Consider the following 25,602-nt stretch of genomic DNA (forward strand, 5'->3'; position numbering starts at 1 on the left):
GGGACAAGTGGCTGGGGCTTGCGTAAGCCTGCTGGTAGGGTTGAGCTGCAAGTTAAGGGCTGAGCCGCGTGGAGATGCTCCTTGTTAAGAAGCCTTTGAAATGCCTTAAATGCGGGGCTAACATTTGAAGTCTGAAAAATGCAGCTTTCTGTCGGGGCGGCGGTGTGGAAAGCTGCCCAGCCTGTGCTGCCGTGTGCCCTGGCTCTGGGGACGTCCCGGACCGGTGGGAGGACGTTGCCTGGGAGAGCTGCCGAGACTCGCACGGGAGCGCTTTCCTAAGGACCTGCTTCTCAGGATGCTGCTGAAACAAAACCCGACCGGCTCGGGCACGAGCCCAGCGCAGCAGCACGGCTCCCTCTGCCACGATGGTTGGGTTCCAGGGGCAACTCCAGGGAAAAACCCAGGTTGGAAAGATTCTTCGGGCTGGTTCTCGGGGCTTGGAAAAGTCTTCGGCAAAGCATTTGGGCTGGGCCGGGCTGGGTCAGATTGCAAAGTGAAACTAATATTTGGTAGGCATGTACTTGCAACTAACTTGAGGTTGTGACTCTTCAGACTGGATTTCTGTAGGAAATTAATTCCTCCTGCCCTACATCCTATTAGTTTTACATGTGTGCCATTAACAATCGTCTGCTTTGTAACAAATTTCCATTCTGAGTTTGAAAGTAAGCATTCCAGAAATCCATTTTAAATTCCCTTTTTAAGTTTTTTCCTTGATGACCCATATCCATCTTTCAGCGTGGCTGTTTGCCGTTAAAGGGGAAGCAGGCTTGTGCTGGCTGTTTGCTTCGGTTGGGAGAAGGTCTAATTAAGAAATGCTGGTTATCTAAGTAAATCCTGCTTTGTGTTTCAGCAGCTATGCCTGTAAACTGAATTGCAGAGAGCTCGTCTTCAGTGTAGGTTGAAGTCGTCAGAAGGAAACACAGCTCTGAACCCAAATCTGACTGGGTTCAATTAAACAAAATAGCTTGTTTCCTGAGAAATAGGGATAGCGAGGGAAAGCTGGCATGTCTGGCTTAGGATGCTGTGGTGTGAGCGCTTTGAGTTTGTTCCCTATTTTCCTTATTTGTTCAGTGGTGGGTTTTCCAGAGGGGCTCTGGATGGGATTTGAGTTCTGCTGTCTGTCAATACTTTCTGCTTGTGTCTGTGCTTGTCCGAGCATCAGGCGTGGTGGGAGTTGATGGTGAAGACGGTACAAAACCTGTGAGATCCTGCTCCCCAGGCGCATCCCCCTTCCAGCCGGGGATGGGGACTCAGGCAGAGCACTTGTGCATTTCCATAAACACAGAAATGTTGCATATTCATATGGGCAAGTTATGGTTGCTGTGGGAACTGAGTTGTCTGAGCAATGTGCCTTTATCCTCTCCTCCCTACAGCTGCATTATAAATGTTTTTAGGGCCTGTCCAAAACGAGCAATCTGAAAACTGTACAGGAGGAATTAATGCAGTAAAATACCCAGCCGAAGATGCGGCACGATGCTTTCAGAGAAATACTCGATGCTGTTACAGGCGCCTGGTAGCGATGCGACTGAATTGGCGTGCTACAGCTCATACTAGTGCTACTAGGGGAGTAGGAAAAGCTGTGTGGATGCTATGCCAGCGAAGTACCATGGAGGAGGCTGTGGCCAGGGAGGCAGCTGGTTGTCGGCAGGTACAGTTTTAGCTGGTTGCGTCCTGACTGTGGTGTTTTAGCTCCTGAAACCACTGTGGGGCGAGGGCAAGGGCCCCACCTCGGTGCCTGGCTGTGCTGGGTGGTGAGTGAGGAGGGATCCGGCTGTGGGTGCAGAAAAGGAGGCCTGTGGAGGCCGGCAGGCTGCCTGGGATGGCTGGGGCCGCACGTGAGGGATAACGTGACAGGCTGGAGTCGCTGAAGAGCCGCGAGCAGCGTGTGCGCGAGGTGCACATCTGATGGCACAGTGGGAGGGAAGGGGGCAGGGGGAGGAGGAGGAGACAGCTGCCACTGCCTGGAGCTGGCTTATAAATGCCCTCTGACTCAGATTTTGGGTAGCACGGCTGAGCATCTTGTGGTTTCATCAGCCCCCAGATCCTGCATTAAGCTGGAATTCGTAGACTATGAACCTGCTGCATTTCCTTAGGCTGTTGGCACGGGCTTAAACCGAGGCAGGAATCCGGCGTCTCCAGTACCGTAGGCTTGCGCACCTCCCGCAGGGGAAGGGAGGGCTCAGGGCAGGGGGGGACTGGGCAGGCGGAAGGGAAATAAATAGGCCACGGAAATTCCCAATGAGAAACGGGTCCTGCGCTCCCTATGCTGGTGTGATGTGCCCACGCGGACCGGACAGGGATAACGCGCTTCCCTCTGGGTAGCGGGGAGGGGGTGAAGGTTATCCTTGTTACTCAGTGGTAAACAATGCAGAGTCAGGGAGGCAGAGTGGCCAAGCTGAACCGAATAGATTATGCTAGCAGAATTGTGAAGCTTTGCATCGGGCTCTGAACTGGAGCCAGCAGCTGGAGGCTGTCCAGGACTAAAGTGTTTTTGGGTTTTGTGGGTGGAGGGAGGCGGGGACAGGAGAGCTGGGTAGCACTAAAACTAACTGTCTGCTCTGTCGCTGCTGCGATCGTCGTCGCTGGGGGGATCGCTGTCTGCTGTGCCGTGGAGCTCTGCTTTTGTGCTGCCTGGCTTACCGGAGCTGCACCCCTTTCCTCCTGCCTGCCGCCTTGTCTTTCGGGGGAATCCATCCTTTCTTCTTACCCCTATTTTGTAAGAGCTGATGCGGTTCTGTTGCATGGCTGAGTGACGTCACTGTCAGCACAGTAAGCATCAGCAGCCTGGTCACATGCTGACCCAGTCAGTAATGCAGGCGGGATAGGCAGGTGGAGGGGCTGAGGGGGGTGGGGGGCTGGTTTCTGGACATATGGTAGCCCTGCCTTTTGGGGTGCAACCGCTGGCTGCAGTGGCAGTGGCTTCAGAGCAGCGCCAGACCTGCCTTGGGGTTTAACGCTTCGGAAAACTCCTTCTTTCGAAAGAAAAGCAGCCCTGAACTCTCAAGCTTCTGTTTGTTCTCAATCTGAGCAGACTTCCAGGACTCTGAAGAAGCAGTGGCAAGCAGGATGCTTTTCCCCACATCCACGCAAGAGTCTTCCCGTGGCCTCCCCGACACCAACGACCTGTGCCTTGGCCTGCAGTCCCTCAACCTGACAGGGTGGGACAGACCCTGGAGCACCCAGGACTCTGATGCTGCAGCACAAACCAGTACACAGTCCGGTGAGTCTGACACGCAGCAACAGTTGCTGGATTCCTTTTTTATTTTTTTGCCCTTTTAAAGCTAACACAGAGCAATTGCTTGTGTAACGGGGTGCTGGCAGTTTCCGATGGGGGCTTGTTGCCCTGTAGTGCTTGTGTAATGTGGTGGCGAGGGTAGGGTTGAGTTGGGGAGGTTGTGGCGGGCTGTGCCACAGCCCCCTCTGCTCTGCCGTCAGTTCACTGCAGGCAGAAGTGCCCGGGCTTATCTTTCACTGTCGCTGTGACGCCGCTGGAGGAATAACGCAGCCGAGAGGAGAAGAGAAATCCTCTCCCTGAGCCTGCATGGAGTGGGTGGGGGGTGTGGTGCTAGGGCGCTGAGCATGCTGCCTGCGAGCACAGCCCAACTTCGTTCTGGTGGCCAGAGAAAATCCCCAGCGGCAGGCAGGGCGCGTTGCAGCTGTGTGTTTGCGGAGAGACCCCCTGCCTGGCCGCGAGAGTCCCGGCGGCAGCGCTCGCCCCTGCGCCACGGCAGTGCTTGGCCGCACGACTGCCTCTGGGGTGTGGTAGGTGCAGCCAGCACCTGGCAAACAACTTCAGCCTGGAGGATTCGGAGGGAGCCTTCCCCGGCTGGAAGCATCGGCCCGCTCCGAGCAGCGGGCTGGAGGAGGTGCAGCGGAATGGCTTCTCACTTGAACCCCTGTGGTCCAGCGCAAACCTACATGATCGGCAGGGTGTGGGCTTACAGCCGTGCTGCTGGCTTCCCTTCCCCTAGTGCTGCATCCCCAGCTGGGATGGGACGGGGAGTCCTGGGGGTGCTGGGTGCTCTCCAGCACCACACAAGGCTCAGTTAACTCCTGCAGAGGTACCGGCCTTCTCTGTCAAACCGTGTGCGCGCAGGATGAGGAAGGGGCGCCTCGTGCACGAACTCGATGCAGCTCCCTGTCACGGGGCAGGGGGTGTGGTAGAGAGGGACGTGTTCATTTCCCAGCCTTGCGGGGCTGTAAGGACCAGCTTCTCCAGCGCTGGCGTGCTCATTCAAGTAGCAGTCCATGGAAAGATCTAGTGCTTTGGCAGAGTTTGTACAAGTTCAGCCTGGTTGCTACAGAAACTCATCCCTTTATAGCAGCACGCTGCTGCTTTGTTAAAAGGGTAGTGCATCTCTGCGTAGACTTGGGTGACACAAGAGGCCCCAGGCATGAAGTTGCTGCTGACAGGAATGTAGATAGCCCCTGGGCAGTGCTGTGTGGGTGTTTGGGGGGGGCCAGGGGGTGCTGCAGACCACCTCCAATGCCCAGCTGCTTACACTGCGTGTGCTCTGAGGGGGTGCTGCCCCTGGACAGGCAGAGCTGAGCTTTTGGGACACAGCACAGCATGTCACTGCATCGGTCGTAAAAATCGCTCGTGGGGTGGTGGAGTTTGAAATGACAGCTTTGTCAGCGCAGCTCACTCGAGTTCCCACATCCAGTTTCCACAAGACAGAGCTCACGGGCCCTAGTGCAGGCAACCAGGGTCTGCTACGGTCGGGCTGCGGTTGCTGTATTAAGTCTCCAGCACATGGTTTTCTGGGTTTCCCCGAACGAGCCAGGGAACCACGCTCACTGTGTGTCCTGTAGCTGATTCACTGCCAGCTCAACCACCGCTGAAGCATCATGGGGGGATGGAGGAATGGGAGTTATCGGTGCTGCGGGCTGGACAGATGCCTTAGAACAGGCTGTGCACAGAGCCCCCGTATGGCAGCCAGCAGACTATAGGGCCCTGAGCTGTGTTATAGGACCATAATGTAAAGGATCACTTAAAGGAGGCTGTGTCGGTGCCGAACCGTCCCTCCAGCACTAACCATGGCATGCAGAGCTGGGGCTGTCATGCACTGGGGTGGCTGCTCTGTGCTGGTGTCCCAGCCCCACCTGATGTGGTGCGGCCGTCCCCGGCCCTTTCTTGGCCAGCTTCCTGCCAGGCTGCGTTGGCAGAGGTGCGGATGTCTCTGCAGCGCTCTGCCAGGCAGCAGCGCTTGCATGAGCCTGTGGCAGGCTTCTGTGTGCCGCAGGCTGAGCTGCGTAGACTGTGGTGCTGGGGGATGTGTGTGCTTCCAAGGGTGGGGGGCTTCTGGTTTTGTAAGGGAGGTGAATTTTGGGGGTGATTTGAAGGTGCTGTGGTGACCTCCCTGCGAGTAGAGGCTGTGCCTAGTGCCCCTGCGGACTGCAGTGTGTTGTGCTGAAGCTCCTGCCACAGAGGCTTGGGAGGAGCGGTGGAAAGGGGCTGTGCCTGGGTGGCCTGCATCCTCTGGGTGCTTGTGGTAGCAGCAGCCGTTAGGAGGTGGCACCCGGCATTGTCTGGACTGAAGACTTCCTCACTTTCACTCCTGGTATTCCCTCAGTATAGGAGGTGGGGATGACTGGGGCATAAACCAGCCAAAATGCAGCTGTGTTGCTTCCCTGGAGGAGCCTCAGGCCTTTGGAGTGCCCCTGTTGTATGGTTGGGGTGTCCTGAGACCGCATTCCCCCTGTCCATCCCACCCTCCCTTCCAGGACATGCAGCAGCTAGGCCAGGCGTGCTCCTTGGCCTGCCCACTTGTTCCAGTCCCTCTCCAAGAGCTGTGGGGATGGCATCTGCTCACTGGGGAAGTGAAATGTTGAGGTCTGTGCGCGGCTGTGGCATGGCTTCAGCCTGCCTATGCCCCCTGCAGCTGCAGAGCCACGGCTGCCTGCTCTGCCAGGGCCCTGGAGCAGCAGTGTGAAGCTCCGTGGGAGGGGAGGCCGTGTAGCTCAGGAGCACCTCCTGAAAACTGGGGAGCTCCTCTCCGGGTGGCAGAGGAGCGCTCCTGGGGCTGTGAGCTGTGTAGATCTGAGGAGCTGGCGGACGTTCACGGGTGGCCTGGCCATGCTGTGGCTGGAAGGAGGACATGGGCTGGGTGCTTTCATGTCCAGGAACTCCTAGCACCCAGCGTTGCAGCCTAGGAGGTTGCATGAGCTTGCTCCCCAGGGCTGGGATCTCTTTTGGGGGTGTTCTGCGGGCAGGTGAGGCTGTGTCAGTGCTGGGCAGTCTCTAGGGGCTGGGGAGGGATGGTGCTGCTGGCACCCAATGCCTTTGGAAGGTTCCAGCAGTGACTCAGCTGTGCAGACCCATGGGGAGGTGGCTGGGAGGGTGGAAGTGCAAAAAGGGAAAAAAAAAAAAAAACAGTAACAATCAGGCTAAAAATACTGCTGATGTGGTCCCCTGCAGTGCCTGTGCTTGAGCACTGACGAGCTGGGACCTCCTCTGCTGCCTGTTGTCCCTGCCAGTGCAGAGCTCTGAGCCAAAGGGAAGGACCCGCTGGCTGCACACCCTCCTGGTGTCACCTTGTGCACCCGGGGCGGTGGCGTGGCATGGCGCAGCGGGACCCGGTGCCACGCCAGAGGAGGCCGGGGTGCAGTGAGGCCGGTTTGTATGCTCTGGTCCTGCCTCTGTCCCCCTTCCCAAAGGGATGCTGGAACGGCCGTGCTGGACCAGGCTGTTTGTAACGCGCCTTCCTTCTGGGTGCAGCACCGTAACACACCGAGGACGCGTACTTAGCCCTTGAGAGCGTGCCAGACGCGCTGCCAGCCCCTGAAGCTGGTGTCTGGAGAGAGCCTCCCCGGGAGGCAGCAGCTGCTGCAGGCTGGAGCCGCCTGCATTTATTGGCTGTAGGAGTGAACTGCTGTCTCATAGCTGGGAAGGCACATCAAACCCGCTGCTGCCACTAGATCTGTCAGGCTGGAAGTACTTCATCGAGCCCCAGAAAGCTGCTCGGTGGCCTGGGGAGGGGCTTTTGCAGGAAACTGGCCTTAAGCACTTCCAGTGCTGGCATCCCAGCTGTCTTTCTGGAGGCAGCGTTTCCCCTTTACAGCATCCCAGCAGCAGGCAGCCGCTTGCCTCAAGACCTCTGTGTTCCTCCCTCTGCAGAGGCAAGGAAGGGGTAAGAGGCAGCAAGGCAGGACTGCCCTTGGTGGCATCCTTTATCTTTCCTGTTCCTAAAGGAGCACAAGCAAATGGGGTCCTGTTCCAGTTCTTGCCCAGAGAACCAGTGGCAGCAGCACCCAGGCAGTGTGGATTTCACGGCTCCCTCACCGGTGTTTTGCCTGTGTGCCAGCCGCTTGGTCTGGCTGGCCTGGTCTGCCCTATATTGGGTTAGTCTCAGCCTCCCTATGTGGGACAGGCAGGCTCGCCCACTGGGAAATCATCCTAAAACCAGTCTGTTAATGTGAAGCTTGCCATGGTACCAGTGCACTGGAGGAGCTTTCTGTCCTGTTCCCTGAGCTGTGTGTGGCCTCTATAGGCTCTAGCACAGGTGTGAGCAGTGCTTGGTGTCAGTTTCAGACTTCTTTGTTCTTCTCATGTCTCTGTAAAGAGAAAGGGCTTGATCGTTCAGCCCCTCTTCAGAGATCTGCAGCCTCTGAGGCTTTTTGCTGAGCACAGGCTCGGGGGGGGCGGGGGGGACGGGACACTGCCAGGGTGTTTTCAGGAGGATCAGCTCTGCTCTGCAATGTCACCCTTGTTGTTCCCTTGCCCCTAAATAAGTTCTGAACGCTGCTATCAGTGTCTTGGGAAATTGCTGATGGTGGCTTTGCCTCCTGGAGGCTGGGATGCTGTCTTTGGGTGAGTACAGCCTGAGCAGATGTGCAATTCCTAAATGTCACCGAATTCTTAAGCATTGCCCTGAAGCTGCTGGTGCGGCAAGAGATTCAGATTTGGTCTTGGATCCTCTCTTGAGGCTGCAGCTCCAGCTGTGTCTGTACCTTCTGCTGCCGGCTCATTCTTGAGCCTGAAAGTTATGGCTCTGGAGCTGGGGCAGTGGGCTGTGGTGGGGCAGCGCTGCTGGACGTCCCCAGCCCTCGGTTCTGCTGCTTCCCAGAGCACAGCGACTTCTTTCCATAGTAAGTGTGAATGTGCTGGTCATCTGCAGCTGCTTAAAGTCTGCTGGGCTAGGGCTGCAGGCAGTCTGTGCGCTGCCTGGCAGGGAGCCGGGGCCTCTGTTAGGAGGCTCTAAAGCCTGCAAGGCAAAAGCCCATCATCTCCTGAAGGGGGATGTGTCTTTCAAGACACAAGACCTGTTGCACAGGAAGAAGCACGTCTGTTTCCATGGACTCCTAGCCTTTCTTCCCGATAACAGCCAGAGGGACCTGCACACTGCTCCCCCAGGACCGGCTGTTTGCAGACTGTCTTCAACATGCTGCATCTGTGGTGGCAGGCACCTGAGAAAACACCTCCTCTGGAGCTGGTTAGCTTTGGCAGAAGGAAGCAGGAAGCACCCCTCTTTCTGCAGGGTGATCCAGACTCTGTCCTGGTGTGTGCCGTGGCCACAGAGGAGGTTGGTGAGTGTTGCTGATCAGTCTGGGGTGGTTGTTGCTAATGAGCATGACACAGCTGGTGCTGCCCTTCCTACAGGGCTGGAGCTGCTTGCTCAGAGTGCTCAGCTGCAGAGCTCGAGGAAGACCCTGGAGGGACAGGATCTAGGTGAGGAAGTCCCCAGGGCATCCATTCTGTTTAATTTGCTGCTGGGCTAACCTGTGCTGCAGCACGGTGCGAAGTGCCTGCTCCCAAGCAGGGCAGCAGCTTGGTGCTTTCTCCAGTGCCCCTCTGCTTGTCCAGGTGTCCACCTGCTGCCTTGTGGACAAGTGGCTTCAGCAGCCAGTCTGTAGGAGAGGTCTTGTTTTGTGCTAGAGGAGGCTTTCTGGGTGAGAAGAGCTCAGCATCAGATAACTCCAGGTTATTGTGTGCCACCAGAGCACCTGGGAAGGACTCTTCTAACTCCCTAGTGATGGGGGAGCCTGTCTGGAAAGACTCAAAATATCTGTTGTGCTGGCCCAAGGTGGTGACACCTCCTGCTGGCTCAGACCTGTGTGTGACTCGGGCAATGCAATAACCAGAGGCTTGCTGGCGCTGGGGGTCCTGGATCTCGTGTGATCCTGGGTCTCGTGTGCTCAGCACCTTTCCTCTTCAGAAGAGAATGAGCTGCCTGGTGGCTCTGTGTTGAGCCCTGGCCCTTCTGGGGAAGCCTGCCTGCTGTTCAGGGCTTGCTGGTGGAGTACAAACACAGTTGCAGTGCCTCATATGTGGAGATTAGTTATAATAACGCAATAAGGGAGGATATCCAGTTTTCCAAGCTGGAAGCTGGCTTGCCTCGCAGGGTCTCCTGTGTGCCCATTGTACTGCAGCGGTGCCTACGCGATGGCCTGCCTAAAAGCTTGCCCTGTGCCCTCTTAGCTCCTGTAGGGCTTCTCTGAGGATGTACTTGGTGTGGATGCTTAATGGGCACTTGTTTCTTGAGGATGTCTCGGTAAGGGCTGATCACACTCCACGGGCTGATTTCTCAGCTGCTCGCCAGAGCTGGCCGTGCTGAGGAGCAGAAAGCCTGGAGCACTTGATAGCTGCAGGCTGTTCATGCGGCAGCAGAACTTGATCCTTAACAGAATAACTTATGTATCAAAGAAGTAAAACAAGTATCCGAACTCCAAGTTTGCAATTGGTTTCTAATGGCAGCTGCTCTTAATACAGCTTTTAGATCTGCCATTTGAGCAGCTTCTAAACAGATTTTTTTTTGCGCTGATGCTATAAGGCAGAAGATGCAAATAGGTGAGCAACTCGAACAGGAACCTACCCAGCATCTCTGCCTGCATCCAGCAGGAGCTAAAGTGGGTCAGGGCAGCTTCCTGGCTTGTGCTGGAGATGGCTTGCAGGAGCAGGCATGCCCCACCAAAAATCCTTTCCCTTGGTTTCTCCTGGGAGGGAAGGATGTTTGAGTGAGCTCTCCCGAGCATCCAAGGGGCTGTTGCTGCTGCCTGGCCACCAAGCCTGTGGAGGTAACGGTGGATGAGTGTGGGTGCAAGGAAGGCACAGACTTCTCAAGCATCTGATTGTTGGAGGTGTGGTGGAGAAAACGCTCCAGCACTGGCAGATCTCCACTCTTCATAGACGAGCTGTCTGTTGCTTCATCGCCTGGTGATGCCGATGTGTACAAATACATGGGGCTTGTGGAGCTTCCCTATAAGCTTTTGACACCAGATTGTAGTTCGAAGTGTGTGCCTCTCATCTAGCTGCTGAAATGAGCCTTACAGGTGTGTGCCCTCCCAAGGAGAGCATCAGAGCTGCTCCTCGGTGGCTCTGAGCAGCCCTAGGCGACTAGCAGCTTAGTCTTTTTTCCACTGTGATTGATATTGGAGGTGGTGGCAGGGTGTTTCAGGTGATGTGTGCAAGCTCTGGCCTGGGGTAAAATTCATCCCCAAAATTGTGCCAATCAAATGAGGGATAGGGCAGACAGGTTTTCTTCCAGCCCTTGAGCTGCTAGGTGTCTAAGCAGTGGAAGGGCTGCTTACTTGCTGGGCAGAGCGAGGTATGAAAGGCGCTGTCTGCTGCAGCTCATCTGTTGTAACATGGTAGCTCTTAGAAGAAGTCCCGAATGTGTTTTTATCTCCGTGCCTTGTTACAAACCCTGCAGTGTGTGCAAGGCTGAGTGCTTCCACCTGGAGCTGTGTGAGGGTGCTGCTGGAGGGCGGCTGGTCTGAACCTGCCTGCCTGTGGGCTCAAGACAAATTGCCTTCCCCAGGACTCCGCATGGGGAATGGGACAGGCTGGGAAAAGCAGCGTAGCCCAAGGGGGGCTGAAGAAAAAGAAACATTCTTTGGGCCAGCACGGAGCATCTCCAGCCAACACCACGTCCTGAGGCTCAGCACCTCGTGTCTGCGCCTCTTGTTGTGCACAGTCCTTTAGGTGCTGGCAAAACAGCTGAATCACAGGTGAGGGCTGTGCTGCTGCCAGCTCAGGCTGCTCTTGGGCACAGCCGCTGCCATCCGTGTGAGATGGCCATGGAGAAATGCCCGGCTCCCCTCCTTGTGTGCCATTTCCCAAAGAGGCTTGCGTTTGGGGCAACAGCCTGTTTTAGTTGCTCTCCCTTTGCCCAGAGGGGTTTTTCCAGCATGCTGCTCCCCCATCGTTCTCCAAAGAGCTCTCCTTTTCCTCAAGCTGGTATCCTGATCGACTTGACACCCCACAAACTGTGATACAGCTGAGCAGCGAAAATGAGTCAGCCTCAGCCTTGTTATCACGGAAACTAACACATGCTGCGGAGTTTGCACCCTGGACGCTGCAGCAGATAATTGAGAGGAGTTTAGTACTTAAATATAGAAGTGTTTGTTCTTGAGGCTTGCAAAACTGAAGCTTGTTGTGCAGAATTTGACCTGAATATGTTGGCTTTTAAATATCTCTGGGACTGATATGTGTTAAACCTTGCTGTATTTCACTGTTCTGATCTCTTAAGATGAATGCAGTTGTGGCAGTCTGCTTAGTGAACGCAATTACCTGCGCGCTTCTAAAATCCTGAATCATGTTTTAGCTGTCCTTGCTGATTTTACATCTACCTCGGGCATCCATTTTCCCCTCCCAGAAACATCGTAGTAAATTCCCTGCCTCATGAAGCAGTTAAGCTTGCTGTCAGCCAGGTCCTGCGCACTCGGAGCAGGAGGAGGACCTGTGCTCTCAAACATTAATGCAATAAGCCTCTGTTCCTGGTTCTGCTGCTGTTTCCATTTTTCAGGGCACGCCGGGGAAGTGACTTACCGTGTTGGTGCCAGAACCAAGAATAGACCTCAGGTGTCCTGACTCTAATTCTGCGGTTTAGCTGTGGGATCATGCTGCTTTTTTTTATTCCCCTGCCCCTTCTTAGCAAACCAGAAATAGCTGCCTGAATATCCTCAGTTCTTCTTTGTCCCAAATGAAGAATCTGTCAGGGCAGAGTTCCTATTCTGTAGTTCAGAAACAAAAAAAAAAAAAAAACCAAAGGGCTGTGCGATAGCTCTTGATTAGACAGTGGTTACTGCTGGCAAAGTGGATGCTTGATCACATCTGGTCTGGGCTTTACTTTTCGTGAATGTTGGCATTTGGTTCGAGATGACTGACTTGTGTTGTGATGTGCAGCTCTGCCTCTGCCTTCAGGTAGCTCTTCTCATAACAGCAGTGACTCTTCCCTATCTGGAGTGATGGGAGCATAATGGAAAGAGGAGGATTTCAGCAAGACCTCAGGAGGTATCCGGGCTGCTGCTCTGATCAGTAGTGCTAGGTCTTGCTCGGGTGAGCTCTGAACACTTAAGGCTGCAAATCCCCCTTTTCCATTCCAGGCACTGTCCCATTGCTTCTCTGCTTAGGAGGAAGGATTTTTCTTTTGCCATTAGCAGTTCTTTGCAGATTTTACCTGTTTCTTTGTGATCCTGGGTGTCTTTTGTAACTGCAGGCATGCCGGCTCCCCCAGGCAGCATAAGGTGCCATGGATGCAGGTGAGAAGTGCAGAAACCCCATTTGAGATTAGTCTGGAGTACGGATCCCCCCTTCCCTATGCTGAGCAGGCCGAGTTCTAAGCAGCTTGGTGCTTATTTGTGATGGAGGGGGGAAAACTCACCCTGGCAGCCTGTCTGGCTGCGTCGCTGCCGTAACTACAGAGACGTTGGCTGTAACTGTAGGAGGTGGTTAAGGTGCCCGTTTGCCTTTCAGACATGCAAATGTTTCTCATGCCATGAAGCTGCTTCGTGTCTGTAGGAGGTGCTGCTTTTTGGCTGACTAAAACAGTCAGCCTGCTCCCACCCCACATGGGTAGAGTCTGGCTGGGCGGTAAAAACTGCAGACAAGCTGTTTTTCTGGAACTGCAGCAGGCTATTGTTTGGGACATCAGCCTTTTTTCCCCTCTACAAGCTTATTTGGCGAATGACAAAGAAACTGCACTGTGTTCAGTCTCCAGGGCCTTGGTCACGCTGCTTCCCTCCTCCGCTGCCGTGCCCCAAATGTGCATGCAGCTCTGCAGCCTCTGGGCATGGCAGGTGTCACTGAGTGGAAGCAGAAGTGCGGTAGCTCTGAAAATCATCTTCTCTGCTCCTCCTGGTGAGTTTTCCTATTGATCTCTTCACCCCTGCCTCCACAAGGAGATCAGGGCAGAGGGGCAGGCTTGCAATGTGAGTAGTGTTTGGAGCTTGAAATGTCCCTGCCTCTACCCTTGCTGGTGGTGTGCTGGTGGTGCCAGCCAGCAGAAGCGACCATCTCAGCGTTGTTGACCTGCTTGTACAAGTTCTGGTCCCTTCTAAATAGGCTTCCTCCAGCCCTGCAGCGAGTTTTCAAAGGCTGAAATATGTATTCAGAGCACGACTTCAAAAAGTGGGTGCCTGTGCTCATCTAGCACTCGGTGCCACTGCCAAAAGCGGTGTCTGACTGCACGCACATTAAGCATGCAGGTGCCAGACGTTGCCTGTAATGCAGGAATCTGGGGCCTGGCACTCCGCTCAGCAGAACGGGAGTCTCTTGTGCGTGTGCGTGCACGCGGCTACGTACAATTGTGAGGGGGCTGAGAGCAGTGTGTGCTGCCCTGTGGCAAACTTCTTCTGTGGGGAAGCCTCCACTGGTGTTCCGATGGCATGGGGAAGATCTTGAGCAGAGGGATGTGAGAAGAGTGACATGAGTGCCTTTGCTCTGGGCAAGACTGTTTCTGGGTAACTTGCCTAGAACAGATGCACCACGGGGCAGAGGCGCTGCTCTGCTAGCAGCTGTGTCGAATGTGCTGTAAGCTCCTTCTGCTGGGTGGTCTCCTGCAGCCCAAAGCTGAGGCCGGAGTCCTCGAGGACAGCTTAATGGTGGCAGGGCTCTTTGTCAGCTCGAGTCACTGGGAATAAAAATTCAGTGGCTGCTCTGTCTCTAGTGTTCTGCTTATCTTAAGGTCTTATTCAAGGCAGTAAAGCGTCATTTGTCATCAGCGTAGCGGTAAGGTGGTTTATTTGCCCAGAGTCCTTCCCTGAACCGCTGGCAGTGGTAAGCCTGGCTGCTCAGGGCTCATCTTTACAGCCATTTCTTGTAAAATAGGCTTGGTCAAAACTACCAGGAAGGTCTAATCCTTAAGTGGCTGTAAATAACAGTATGCAGGGAAGAAGGCCATATGCTTCAAGATCCTGAGCAGGTGCTGAAAATCTTAACTTGTAAATCTAACTGGAGCATGCAAGAATAAAAGCTCTTCTGAGTCTGGCTGCTTTGGGTGTTGGATGCCTTGCTGTTGGAGCTCCTTTCCCAGGGAGCACATCGCAAACAGCGGCTTGTGCTGGGGGAGTTGTTGGTCTGAGATGGGGTGGGCTCGTGTGAAACGTGGCTGTAAGCAGGGCCAAGAGATGACTTGGGGTCTGCAGGACAGAGTTGGCTGAAAGAGGTAAGCCTGGCCATGGCTGTGGGCTGTGTGACTGCGTACTTCTGCTGTGAAATGTGTGGCTTGGGTGTGATGGGTCCGAGATGCTTGTACCTCTTGGGGCCCCAGGATGATGCAGGAATTAAGAGGGCACACTGCAGCAGCAGTGTCCTGATGGCATTTACTAGGAAAAGCAGGACTGGATCTTCCAATGCTCATTCTCTAGAGAGCGTCCTGAGCGCCTGCGATCTGGAAGAGTGCCATGGGGGTGTTGAGACTGCTCCACAGAGCTCTTAAATCTGTCGGCGTTTGGCTGACGTGCTCAGAGATGGAGCATGCTGGCTCCGAATTCAGTCATTAAAGCTGCAGCAGTGAGTCAAAAGTCAGAGCGGAGTTTCTATTAAAAGCTACTGGTTTTGCTGTCCCCTGCAAAGGAGAGTTGGCATGTGCCTCTCTTGCAGCTCCAAGCGGTGGCCTGAAAAGTTCCAGAAGCTTTCTGCCGCCTGCTGTGCTCTGGACGCTGGGGCTGCTGTGTGAGCAGGTGGATGGGAATCGTGTGGACCCTTAGGCTGGAATTTCCCACATAAGTGTGAAAAATACTTGATTGTTTGCTTTTAACTGCTTAGACTAAGAAAAAAATGATCTGGTGTCTGCTGCTCCACTTCAGGATCTCCAGGGATGCTCCTGACACTGGAAATTGCTGATGCATCTTGCTTATACACTAAAGATGGTTGAAGTCTCCTCTCCTGCAGGCTCCCTGTTTGGGAGGGGAGATGAGGCAACATCCCTGGATGTCTATATCGACTGGTCCAAATGACTTGAGAGGTTCTGTTTGGGTGGGTGGCTTTTTCTGGTGGGGCCCTCCCCGAGGAGGGGGCTCAGCGGGTGACCCTGCCAGCAGGGAGCTGTGTGTGAGCACTCCAGGTTGGTGGAGGGGTGCAGCGAGAAACAAGATCTGGTCTCCAGCGCGGATGTTTCCTAGGCTACCTGCAAGGGCTGGCTTCAGGGGATGCAACCTGATCGCTCAGTGAGCATGAAGGAGCAAATGTCGAGCCTGGCTGGCAGCTCTTCCTCCCCATGGCTCTGTGAGCGGCTGTAGGTGCTGAGATGAGGCCTCGGACCTGCTGGGGCATGGGGGTCTCCCACAAGCTCAGCACAGCCCGTAGCTACAGCCCGTAGCTCAGTGCTGCCTGTGGGATCTGTCAGAAAGCTGCTGGCGTGGATGGAGTCCTGTCTGCATTAACAGCAGGATGCCAGCGCTTCCTGACTGGAGGTCAGGAGTAGGTCGGTTGTAGCCAGTGTGGTGGTAGGTGCTGAAACTCAGGTGCGCCATGCTCTTCAGACACCTGAGCACTCGATCCTTTTAAGGCCAGTAATTCCACTTCTTGCGGACACTGGATTCGGCCTCATTGTTTTTCTATTTCTAGCTGCAGTGACATCCCAGCAATCCTGGGAGCAAATGTGTAAGCTGCGGCTGTAGCAAGCCAGCGTGGTGGCAGGGATGAGGGTGACACTACCGATAACCCCATAACACCTCCGGGGGCTGCTGATGTGCCCCTGACTCCTTGCTGGTGCAGCCTGGATGGGGTTCTGGTCCTGAACCTCCGAAAGTGGTGCTGTAGCCAGGAGAGGAGGCACAGGACTGCGTTGCCTGCTAGCTGTCGGCACGGTGTTTGCTGTAGCACTCCAGGAGTGCCACCACACATGGGGTCGGTGTGGGGCTGCTTGCTGACCGGTGGTATGAACCTGATGAGCCCGGTGGAGGAGGGCATCAGTGCTGGAGCATTTGTCAGCTGCGCGGCTTGGGCCGTGGGATCAGCTGCTTTGCTTTGACTCTTGTACTGTTTAGTGACTAATCAGATTTTTGAGCCTGTTTAACAAATTCAGCTGTCTCCCTTGAACAATATGCTGGCTGTATTTTTAAACACATCACGTGGCTTCAGAGAAGTCGGCGAACCAGCGTAGTGCGGCTCGCCTGGGCTGGGAGATGCTCTGCTCTGCCCTGCTCTGTGCTGCGACGAGGAGGGAGCAGTCTCCTCCCCGCCTTCAGCTGTCTGCAGCAGCTTTCCCTCGGCTTCCTGCTGCTCGCGGGGCTGCTCCGCTCGGGCTCCGCCGACAGTAAGTACTGCTGAGGCTTCCTGTGGCTGCGGGGTCGGTCTGGCTTTTGCTGGTTTGTCTGTGTGTTGGGGGGAGCTGAGCAGATATTTTTGAAAAGCTCCCCGTGACCTTATCCTGCAGATGGTCTCTTTCCAAGTCTCCTTTTAGCAGAGTGCTGAGTTCAGTCCTGTGCCACAGCTGAAATGGGGGAAGGAAGAGGTCTGTGCTCTTGCTGGGGAAATTCTTGGGGATAAAGCTCCGCAAATGCAGGGAGGTGCTGTGGATGGAGCTGAGAGCTCCTGCGGACCGGCTCTGCCTCAGATAGGTGCCTCGGGGGCCTGCCTGTGCCTTGCTGAGTTTTCTGTTGCTGTTTTGAGGCTCCTCACTGCAGTGTGAGGTTAGAGGTGCCAGCTCCCAGCAGGCGTGAGGCTTGGGGCAGGTACATCCCAGCGCTGCGCGTACCCTCGGTAGCTCTCTGGCACTGGGGTGACACCGGTGTCTAGTGGCTGTAGTGCACCTCAGTGTGATAGCACTTCTTTTAATGTCTGGTTTGGGCAGCATTTTATACTGTTACTCCTCTTCTGTACAAGAGCTCCTGAAAACCTGGGTTAAAACCTTGTGAGGCTGAGGATATTGTGTGTATCCCGAACTTGCTTTGCTGAAAACTGAAAGCTTCAGGGCAGGCTGCCTTGTCTCGCAGCCTCTGAATAATTAAAACCATTTCTGAATGCTTTGCTCTTGTCATTTGATTTGGGGACGTGTTCAGCTTGCTGAGACTTGTTCCTCTTGTCCAGAGCTGGCTGGAGCCATGCCCCCATGGGATCCCACGTGGGTGGGTCAGGCCTTGCTCTTCCCAGCCTGCCATCTCCCTCACCGCCTGCATGCAGGGCGATGGTACCTGGCATCTCCTGGGCCCTGCCCAGGAGGAAGGAGGCGTTGTGCTGTGGCGCTGACAGGCTGTGTTTCTCTGTTGCAGTTCTCAGCATGCTGAGTAACCCTCTGGGGAACGTCCTGGGGAAGCCCCCGCTGGGTTTCCTGCCCCTAGACCCCATCGGCTCAGACCTGTCGGAAAAGTTTTCCACTCCGGCGCTGAGGAACTCCCGCCTGGATTCCCGCTCCCTCCTGGACTCGCGCTCCAGCAGCCCCTCCGACTCGGACACCAGCGGGTTCAGCTCGGGCTCCGACCACCTCTCGGACTTAATCGTAAGTTGGGGCCTGCACCTGCTCCCTGCAGCCTGGGGCTCTGGTTCATGGTGTCTCGCTGCATTTCTGGAGAGCGCAGGAGACGTGTGGGGCTGCGGCCTGCCTGCTTGGGAAGGGAATGCTGAGGGAGCTGTCATGCATGCAGTGATGCAGCAAGGCTCTCCTGCAGCCCAGGGTTTGGAAGAAGGGCTGCTCGTGCAGTCCTCCCTCAGAACAGCCTAGCAGAATCCTTATTTTTCTTCTAAATATTTTGCTGCTCTGTGCCTGCTGCCCTAGTGCCTGCAGCCCTAATGGGTTAAGGCAGCTCCCAGAGTGTCTGAGTGCTTGAGCTGGTATGTGGCAGGGTGTCTGTCCTGCTTCCACTAGTGAGGTGGCTGAGTAGAGGCAGCTGCACTAGCTTGGGCTTCTTGAGAGCTCCTGTCTCTGCCTTTCATTGCCATTCCACTTTGACTGTGCTCCTCCATCGCAGGCCTGCTTCTTCCACAGCAAACTGGGTCTAGCCTGCTTGTGCTCCCTAAAGCACAGCTAAATTTGGAAGCCGGCAAGCGAGGCGAGCGCCTGTCTCGCTGACCCAGTCTGTGCAGCTGGGTCCGCCCGCGTTGCAGTGTGAGCAGCAGCTCTGGGTGCCAGCAGGGTGCCCTGTGCTTCCGCACATGGTGTGGGCTGCTCCTCCTTGGGACTGGAGTGTAAAGCCAGGGCCTCAGCTGCACCTGGCTCTGCTCTGGCACTGCTGCTTCCTTAACTCCTGGGTGGGGTGGGGATTGGGATCTCCGGTGGCAGGCAGCACAACTCTCCTCTGGGAAGGTTAGGTCTTCCCCAGCGAGGTGAGGCAGTGGCTTTCCTGCCTTTGCCAGACCTCAGTCAGAGCAGGAGCATCCCCAGAGCCTCCTCTCCTGGTGTGGTGCATGACCTCAGGTGCTACGTTCTCCTGCTGGGAAGCTGGATTTTAATGTGGAGTTTCTCTTGCAGTCAAGCCTTCGCATCTCCCCGCCTCTGCCCTTCCTGCCCCTCAGTGGGGTGTCAAGAGACCCCCTCAAGATGGGAGTGGGGTCACGGCTGGATCAAGATCAAGCTGCCTTGGCTGCAGCAACTTCCTCTCCAGCCAGTGCATCGAAAAGATGGCCTGGAGCTTCTGCGTGGCCTTCCTGGGATCTCCTGGACTCTCCAGAAGACCCCTTCAGTATTGAAAGAGAAGCCAGGCTGCATAGGCAAGCAGCAGGTAAGTCAGGTGGTGGGTCTCAGCAGCCTTCAGTGCCTGGTGGTGGCTTGTGGGAGGGGACCGGGTGGCCTGGCCCTGAGCTTGCAGCAGCTCAGACCTTCCATGCAGGCCTCCTCCTGGGTCCATGAGCTGGTGGAAAAACAGGCAGAGGCTGTTTGGGCAGCTGCCTCTCACTGCTGGTGCAGCTCTGCTGAATGGGTAACTGGGGGGGATATGGTCCTTATGGTCCTCCTCTGAGTGCTGCCTGTTTGTCCAAGCTGTGAATGAAGCAACCTGCACCTGGAGCGGGCAGCTGCCTCCCCGAAACTACAAGAACCCTGTCTACTCCTGCAAAGTGTTCCTAGGTGGAGTCCCCTGGGACATTACGGAAGGTGAGCAGCCCGCAGCCGTTCACACAGGCCTTGGGTTTTGGTATCAGGTGGGCTCCCATCCTCCCTGGGGTGCTGCTGCCAGCTCCCCTACAGCCTAGGGGTAGGGAAGGAGCTTGAAGCTGTGTGAAAAGAGCCACAACTCCCACTGGAGTTGCCAGCACGTGGTGGCGCAGTGGACGGTTGCACCTGGCACGGTGTGTGTACAGCTTGCTCAGGCCTTCAGGAGAGCCCTGTGAGGAGGTGGCTGCAGGGGGGAGCCATCTGAGGGGGCACTGACTTCTCTCCTTCCGTGTGTAGCTGGACTGATCAACACCTTCCGTGTGTTTGGCTCACTGAGTGTGGAGTGGCCTGGTAAGGATGGCAAACACCCACGCTGCCCTCCCAAAGGTAATATGCCTAAAGGTAATAGCGACACGGTAGGGTTACTTTTTTCCCATGCTATGTTACAGCACGGATGCTGGGATGGTACGGCTGCATGCTGGTGACTGGATGGTACAGAGCACCCTAGGGTAAATGTCCCGCTCGCACTGGGGTCAGCACCAGGGTTGCGGAGCACTGTCACCTCTAACCTGTCCCTAGCAGGGCTGGGTGGAAGCGTGGGGGTGCAAAACCCCTGTTTGGTGCTTCCAGAGCCCAGCGTGGGGCTGTCCTGCTCTGGTGGTGGCTGTTAGCCTCCTCTGCTGGTGCAGGCACCCAAGGCACGTGTGCCCTTGGCGTAAAGCACCCACAGTGAATACAAATGTATGTTTGCAGCAAGCTGCAGGCACCAGCGAGTTGAATGGCCCCGTGGCTTAATCCTGTCTGAAATAGTTGGGCTGATGTGTAAGCAGTAATGAGTTAAAGCATAACGAACGTGGTGGCTGATTTGTAGACTTGGCAGCGCCTAGTGGCCTTGCTCAGCCACCAAAGCAATGCGAGGCACAGTGTTGGCACTGACAGTGGTGTAAAGCTCTGCGTTGATGTTCCTGGGATGAGACGTCCGAAGTGTGAAGCTGAGCCTGCTCTCCTGCAGCCCGTGCTGTGGCTGGGCTGGCTGCGGCCACTTGCCATGTCTAGATGTGCCTGCAGGAGGTGGTGGCCCAGATGTCCCTGAGCGTGGTGACCTCTGATGAAGAGGAGCAGCCCTGTGCTGCAGGGGGCTCTTCCCCAGTTCCATGCATCAGCAGTGGATCCTGTATGTGGTGCTTGAGGAGGAGTAACGCTGCCTCCCAAGAGGAAGGGTTGGGGACTGCAAGGGAGATGCAGTGCAGATACTTTGAGTGCTATCTGAGAGTGGTTTTGAAGGTGCTTACAAGCTGGGATGGTCTTCCCCCCACTGCAGTTCTAACAGTGGTTCTTCTCCCTTCATCTCTAAAGGATATGTTTACCTGGTGTTTGAGTCAGAGAAATCTGTGCGTGCTCTGCTCCAGGCATGCTCCCAGGACCTGCTGAGTCCTGACGGGCTCAGTGAATACTACTTCAAGATGTCCAGCCGCAGGATGCGCTGCAAAGAGGTGAGCAGGCCCATCAGTTCTGCATCTCTTTGTTTGCAGAGACACTTCCATCCCTTTGGTTCTCTATTACACCTTGCCTGCTCGCAGAATGGATGGCTCCTGTGCATGCTGCAGGCAGATATTTTGGATCCGCAGTTGCTGCCCAGCGCAGCCCTGGCTGGCTGACCGGTGCGCTGGTGGTGGAGGTGCTACAGCAGCCAAGGGCTTGGACTGGCATGCCAGTGAGCGGGGCCTTAGCTGTAGATCAGGTGCAGCTGCACAAGTTTGTAGAGTTAAAGAATTGAGATTCAGGTCTTATCTAGACAGGCGCAAACTAATTGCACTCCAGACAGCTCTCCTGGTGTCTGGCTATTGGCAGCACTTCTTTGTGCCTGGTGATTTAGCTCTGGCAGAAGTTTCTCCTCTTCAGAGCCCTATATCAGCTGTCTAGCAGATGGAAGCTCCTGTTGAAATTGGCAGTGGGTGGGTTGTTTCATCGATCCCTTCCAACAATAGGCTTCTGTGCAGGGAGGCGTCTGACTGGGCTGTAAACATAGGTGCAGGCAGTAGGTAAAATCGGTCGTGCCTGGATTGTTTCCTGGCTGCCAGCCCCAATGGACTGGTGTTTTGGATTCCAGTTTGGCTGAAACAGAGCAGCATGGAGTGTTTGTGTTCCCTTGGCAGGCCCCAGCTCTCCTGAGGTGTCTGGAGCTCCAGAGCTCTTATGTCCTGGATGTGGATCCTAAACAGCAATAACTGAAGGAGCATTTGCAGATTGGGGATGAAGTCCTTGAGGGCCTGGGAGGGTTCCTGTCTCAGCTGAGGGTGCAGGATCAGCCTGGTGGTGGGATCACAGGCCCTTGGCCTGCTGACCTCTTCATGTTTGCTTTCAGGTGCAGGTGATCCCGTGGGTGCTGGCAGACAGCAACTTTGTGCGCAGCCCGTCGCAGCGGCTGGATCCCAGCAAGACAGTGTTCGTGGGGGCTCTGCACGGGATGCTGAATGCAGAGGCCCTGGCAGCAGTCATGTATGACCTGTTCGGAGGGGTGGTCTACGCTGGCATCGACACGGACAAGCACAAGTACCCGATCGGTGAGTGCTGCTCCTGCCAGGGAGCGCTCTGAGGAGATGCACCCGCTGCAGCGGTGCCCGTTGCTTGGTCCCTTCCCAGGGTGCTGAGCTCTGCAGGACAAGCAGCCAGCAGGACAAATGGCCATCTGCCTCCACCTCTCTGGGAGCAGATGTCCAGCCAATTTCTTCCACCAGCAGTGTTCCCCACCTGGCTGTGGGGATGCGAGACAAGCCTTGGGGGTGCTGGCAGAGATGATGTGCCTGGCACCTTCCAGTTCCCAGATTATTCTGCAGCAGCTCAAGGTTTTTAGTGCCTCTTCAAGTGTTGCTGAAGGGTTTTCTGCCTTGGTTCAGTGCTGTGCACAGACAGTCAGCTGCTAATGATCCTTAAATGCTGCTTGAGCTCTTCTTCCATCCCCAGAGCAGGGACAGCTGTGGCTGTTACGCAGCTGGGGCAAACTCAAGCCTGTTGGCTGCTGACCTCAGCACTGAAGGCGCTGGTCTGTGTGGAAAAACCCTGCAACAGAACATCAGGAGCAGTTTTCCAGGCTCAAGCTATGGAAGGCTGCAGTGGTCCCTGTGTTTTGGAAGGGACCGTGAGTCTCTTGGTTGTCACTAGGCAGGAACAACTTCAGAGTTGGCTAATGCTGAGCTGCCTGCTGCTCATCACTGTCCATGGACAGCGTTCCAGCTTTTCTGGTTAAGGCTGGGTGCAGGCCTGGGTTTGGGATGTGCTCATGGCACTGCTGAAGTGGCTTTTGGGGACAGTCCCAAGAGATCCCCACTAAGAGGTTGAAGTGACCCTTGTAGAGAGGAAGGGTCCCCAGATCTGATCTCTGTGCCCCAGACCAGATCTAGGTCTCCCAGCCTCTGTCCTGTGATGCTGGGTGGGCGCTGAGGGGACAACGTAAATGTGTTCTGGCTGGCGCTTTGCACTGTGCCCATCCCTGCTGCCTTCAGCTCTAGCTGTCAGCACGCAGGAGCGTCATGTAACAGCCAAAGCTCTTATTACTCTAAGAAAGGAAACTCGTAGGTGAGCACAGATAGGTTTTTCTGCAGCATAACGAAACTCGGCTGGAAATGAGTGGTGCAGGAGCACTGCTGACTGGCAGTGAAGATGCAAAAATGCAAGACTCTGGGATGAGTGGGAGGCTTAAAATAAAAGCTGCTGAGCTGTCTCGGCACTGGCGTATTTCAGGTGCAGGCGTGGAGCTTGCTGGTCCTGCTCCTCCTGTCCTGGCCCCAGAGCTCGTGCAGGCGTGGAAGATCCGTTCTGCTCTCAGCTGCCTGCTGTGTCTGCCTGGTGGAGGAGGCGGGCGGTGTGTGGGGCTCCTCATCTCCCCCTGGCTCCTGCCTGGGGGCGTGGGCTTGGTGTAATGCTTGGGGTCTGGCTTCTTCCAGGGTCTGGCCGTGTCACCTTTAACAACCAGCGCAGTTACCTGAAGGCGGTGACCGCTGCCTTTGTGGAAATCAAAACTACCAAGTTTACTAAAAAGGTGAGGAGCTGGTGGGAGAGGCTTTGGGGCAGCCCAGAGAGCTGGATTTCTGTGTGTGTGTGTGTGTGTGTGAGATGGGCGATGCTGCTGGGAGCACCCTGATCAGCACAGCCTGCCCCCTGTCCCTGTGAGGGGTGCTGGTGACCCGTGTGGCGTGGCCCTGCTGGGGCTGCCCAGAGCCACGGCTTTGTGCCAGCTGCCTGGTTTCTTGCACAGGTTCAGATTGACCCATACCTGGAGGACTCCATGTGCCAAGTCTGCAGCGCTCAGCCTGGCCCTTTCTTCTGCAGAGACCAGGTAATGCTTTCCCTTGGTGCCATTCCTGCTCCTGGCAGCCCCACGCAGGGACTTCCTCGAGGAGGAGCAGGTTCCGCTCCTCGTGGCTGCGGTGTTTGTGGTTCCCTGTTGTCCGTGCTCCCCCACAGGGGAGGATGAGGTGTTGAAGCAAGAGCTCTGGAGGAGGCAGTCCTCCTGCTGCTCACCGGGGCAGAGGCAGCCTTCCACTGCTGTCCTGAGGCTGCTCAAAATGTAGAGGACGCTGTCTGACCTCTGCTCACTGCTGAAGGAGCTGGGCCAGAATCCAGCAGCTCCCTGTTGGAGTCTCAACGGGAGATGGAGCAGCAGCAGCATTCTCTGCTCCACCTCACCAGGAGGAGACGGGAGTGGGAGAGCAGCGAGTGCTGGCGGAGCCCTCCGGCAGCATTGCTGGAATTCCCTCCCTCTGCTCAAGCAGCCCTCGGAGCTGCTGCGTTGGTGTGGGCTGTGAAACCAGGGAGGGGGCTGCCAGCCCGCAGGCCGCTGTGCGCTGTGTCCGCCCATCCTGACCGGTGGCGTTGCCCTCTGCTCTCCCCGCAGATCTGCTTCAAGTACTTCTGTCGCTCCTGCTGGCACTGGCAGCACTCCATGGAGGTCCTGCGTCACCACCGCCCGCTGATGCGCAACCAGAAGAACAGAGACTCCAGCTAAAGCGGCCGCCAGGGCTCGGGGGCCGCCGCGGGCGCAGGAGAAAGTCCTTTTGTTAACCTGCCAAGTGGAGAGCGCACGAGCGTGCCTGCTGGTGCCAGACCCAGGCTGGGAACGCGCTTCCTGAGGACTAATGGGGAAATCTTACATTCACGTTTGCACTTGCTGGTCTTTTTGTTTCTGCACTAATGCACAGTGAATTTTGTCGGGTTTTGTTTGGGGTTTTTGAGGGGGGGAGCACCCCTCAAGCGATTCTGCAGTTCCCAGACTTTGGTTCCTAGTTTGCTGACGAGAAGCAAAAAGGGCCGCGTGTTGAGAAGGTGTTTATGCAGATGCCTTCACCTAGGTTTTTTATTTATTAAAGGCGCTTTTTTACATTCCTTGCAATACTGATGGTAATAATGCAGGTCTCATTGGCTCCATTTTTTTGCAGTTGCCATACAGTGCCTTTCCATTCATTTAACCCCCATCTGAACGGCATAAACTGAATGTTCAGCTGGCGTTTTTTACTGTAACAACAAGGAGACTTTGCTCTTCATTTAAACCAAATCATATTTCATATTTTACGCTCGAGGGTTTTTACCAGTTCCTTTTTACACTCTTAAACAGTTTTTAAGTCGTTTGAAACGAGAGATTTTTCTTTCCTGGCAGCTTTTAACATTATTGCAATTTGTGTCTGGGGGCTGCTGGTGGAAAGTTGTAAATCGAGGTGTTTGCAACGGAACAGGACAGGATTTTTGGATTTGAAACTGGACCGGATAAACGATCTCTGAGCTGCTGTATATAGTTTTAAATAGTTTGTTGCACTTTTTTAAGTTGCACTTAAGGGGGGTTGATAGAGGTTTTTAATCACAAAGTCACAGGACTTACTTTTCTTTTGTAACTAGCTAAAAAAGGGCTGCGTTTCGGTGGACAGATGAAGGTTCATAGGAGCCCTTTCTCTTAGAGGGGACAAGTACTTTTTCCTTTTTGTTTAAGAAATGTATGAAGTAACGGTGCAGTCGATTGAAATGCTGCTGGGATTTGAGAACTTTATAGTTTTTTTTTTTTTTACTTTCCCCTCTATCGGAAGCTGTGTGCCAAAGAACCAGTGTCATAATTTCTCCCTCTTTCCTGCTGAGCTGATGTTGCATTGTTGCATATCCCAGCTGCTCTTTGTGGGTTTTCGTGAAGCTGTGTGTGAAGTCTCTACCTCATTGTAGTATATGCAGGCAAGACTGCACTCTCCTACAGATGCGTGGAGTAAGCTGTGGTGTAGTTTTTGGCACATAATAAACACGTTGCAGCAAAAAAAGATGTTGTGTGCTCCCTCTTTGCTGCCCACGTGCACCTTGGGGATGGGTGTCCTGT

General features: G+C 55.2%; 1 protein-coding gene across 3 annotated transcripts; it reads left to right on the top strand.

Annotated features, from left to right (window-relative positions):
• Positions 1–25,546, top strand: CPEB1 (cytoplasmic polyadenylation element binding protein 1). Of its 3 annotated transcripts, none has more exons than XM_035566774.2 (11): positions 1–404; positions 3,032–3,220; positions 17,434–17,660; positions 18,630–18,879; positions 19,137–19,250; positions 19,548–19,637; positions 20,607–20,743; positions 21,616–21,814; positions 23,195–23,289; positions 23,506–23,586; positions 24,145–25,546. In XM_035566774.2, the coding sequence occupies exons 1-11, from the start codon at positions 296–298 to the stop codon at positions 24,253–24,255; spliced, it is 1,602 nt and encodes a 533-aa protein (XP_035422667.1). In that variant the 5' UTR covers positions 1–295; the 3' UTR covers positions 24,256–25,546. The 3 variants fall into 3 exon arrangements, with proteins under 3 accessions (XP_035422667.1, XP_035422666.1, XP_035422669.1); XM_035566773.2 differs by having other exon boundaries at positions 20–404; positions 19,548–19,652; XM_035566776.2 differs by lacking the exon at positions 1–404 and adding an exon at positions 2,618–2,769 and having other exon boundaries at positions 19,548–19,652.
• The last annotated feature ends 56 nt before the right edge of the window (positions 25,547–25,602 follow it).

Source organism: Cygnus atratus, chromosome 11 (assembly GCF_013377495.2).
Source record: "Cygnus atratus isolate AKBS03 ecotype Queensland, Australia chromosome 11, CAtr_DNAZoo_HiC_assembly, whole genome shotgun sequence".
NCBI lineage: Eukaryota > Metazoa > Chordata > Aves > Anseriformes > Anatidae > Cygnus > Cygnus atratus.

Excerpts from the sequence above, each read along its gene's own strand:
- CPEB1 (XM_035566773.2), top strand. The coding sequence starts at position 296 with ATGCTGCTGAAACAAAACCCGACCGGCTCGGGCACGAGCCCAGCGCAG. Across the intron at positions 405-3,031 it reads AACTCCAGGGAAAAACCCAG|ACTTCCAGGACTCTGAAGAA; the intron begins GTTGGAAAGATT and ends CAATCTGAGCAG. Across the intron at positions 20,744-21,615 it reads GCAGGATGCGCTGCAAAGAG|GTGCAGGTGATCCCGTGGGT; the intron begins GTGAGCAGGCCC and ends GTTTGCTTTCAG.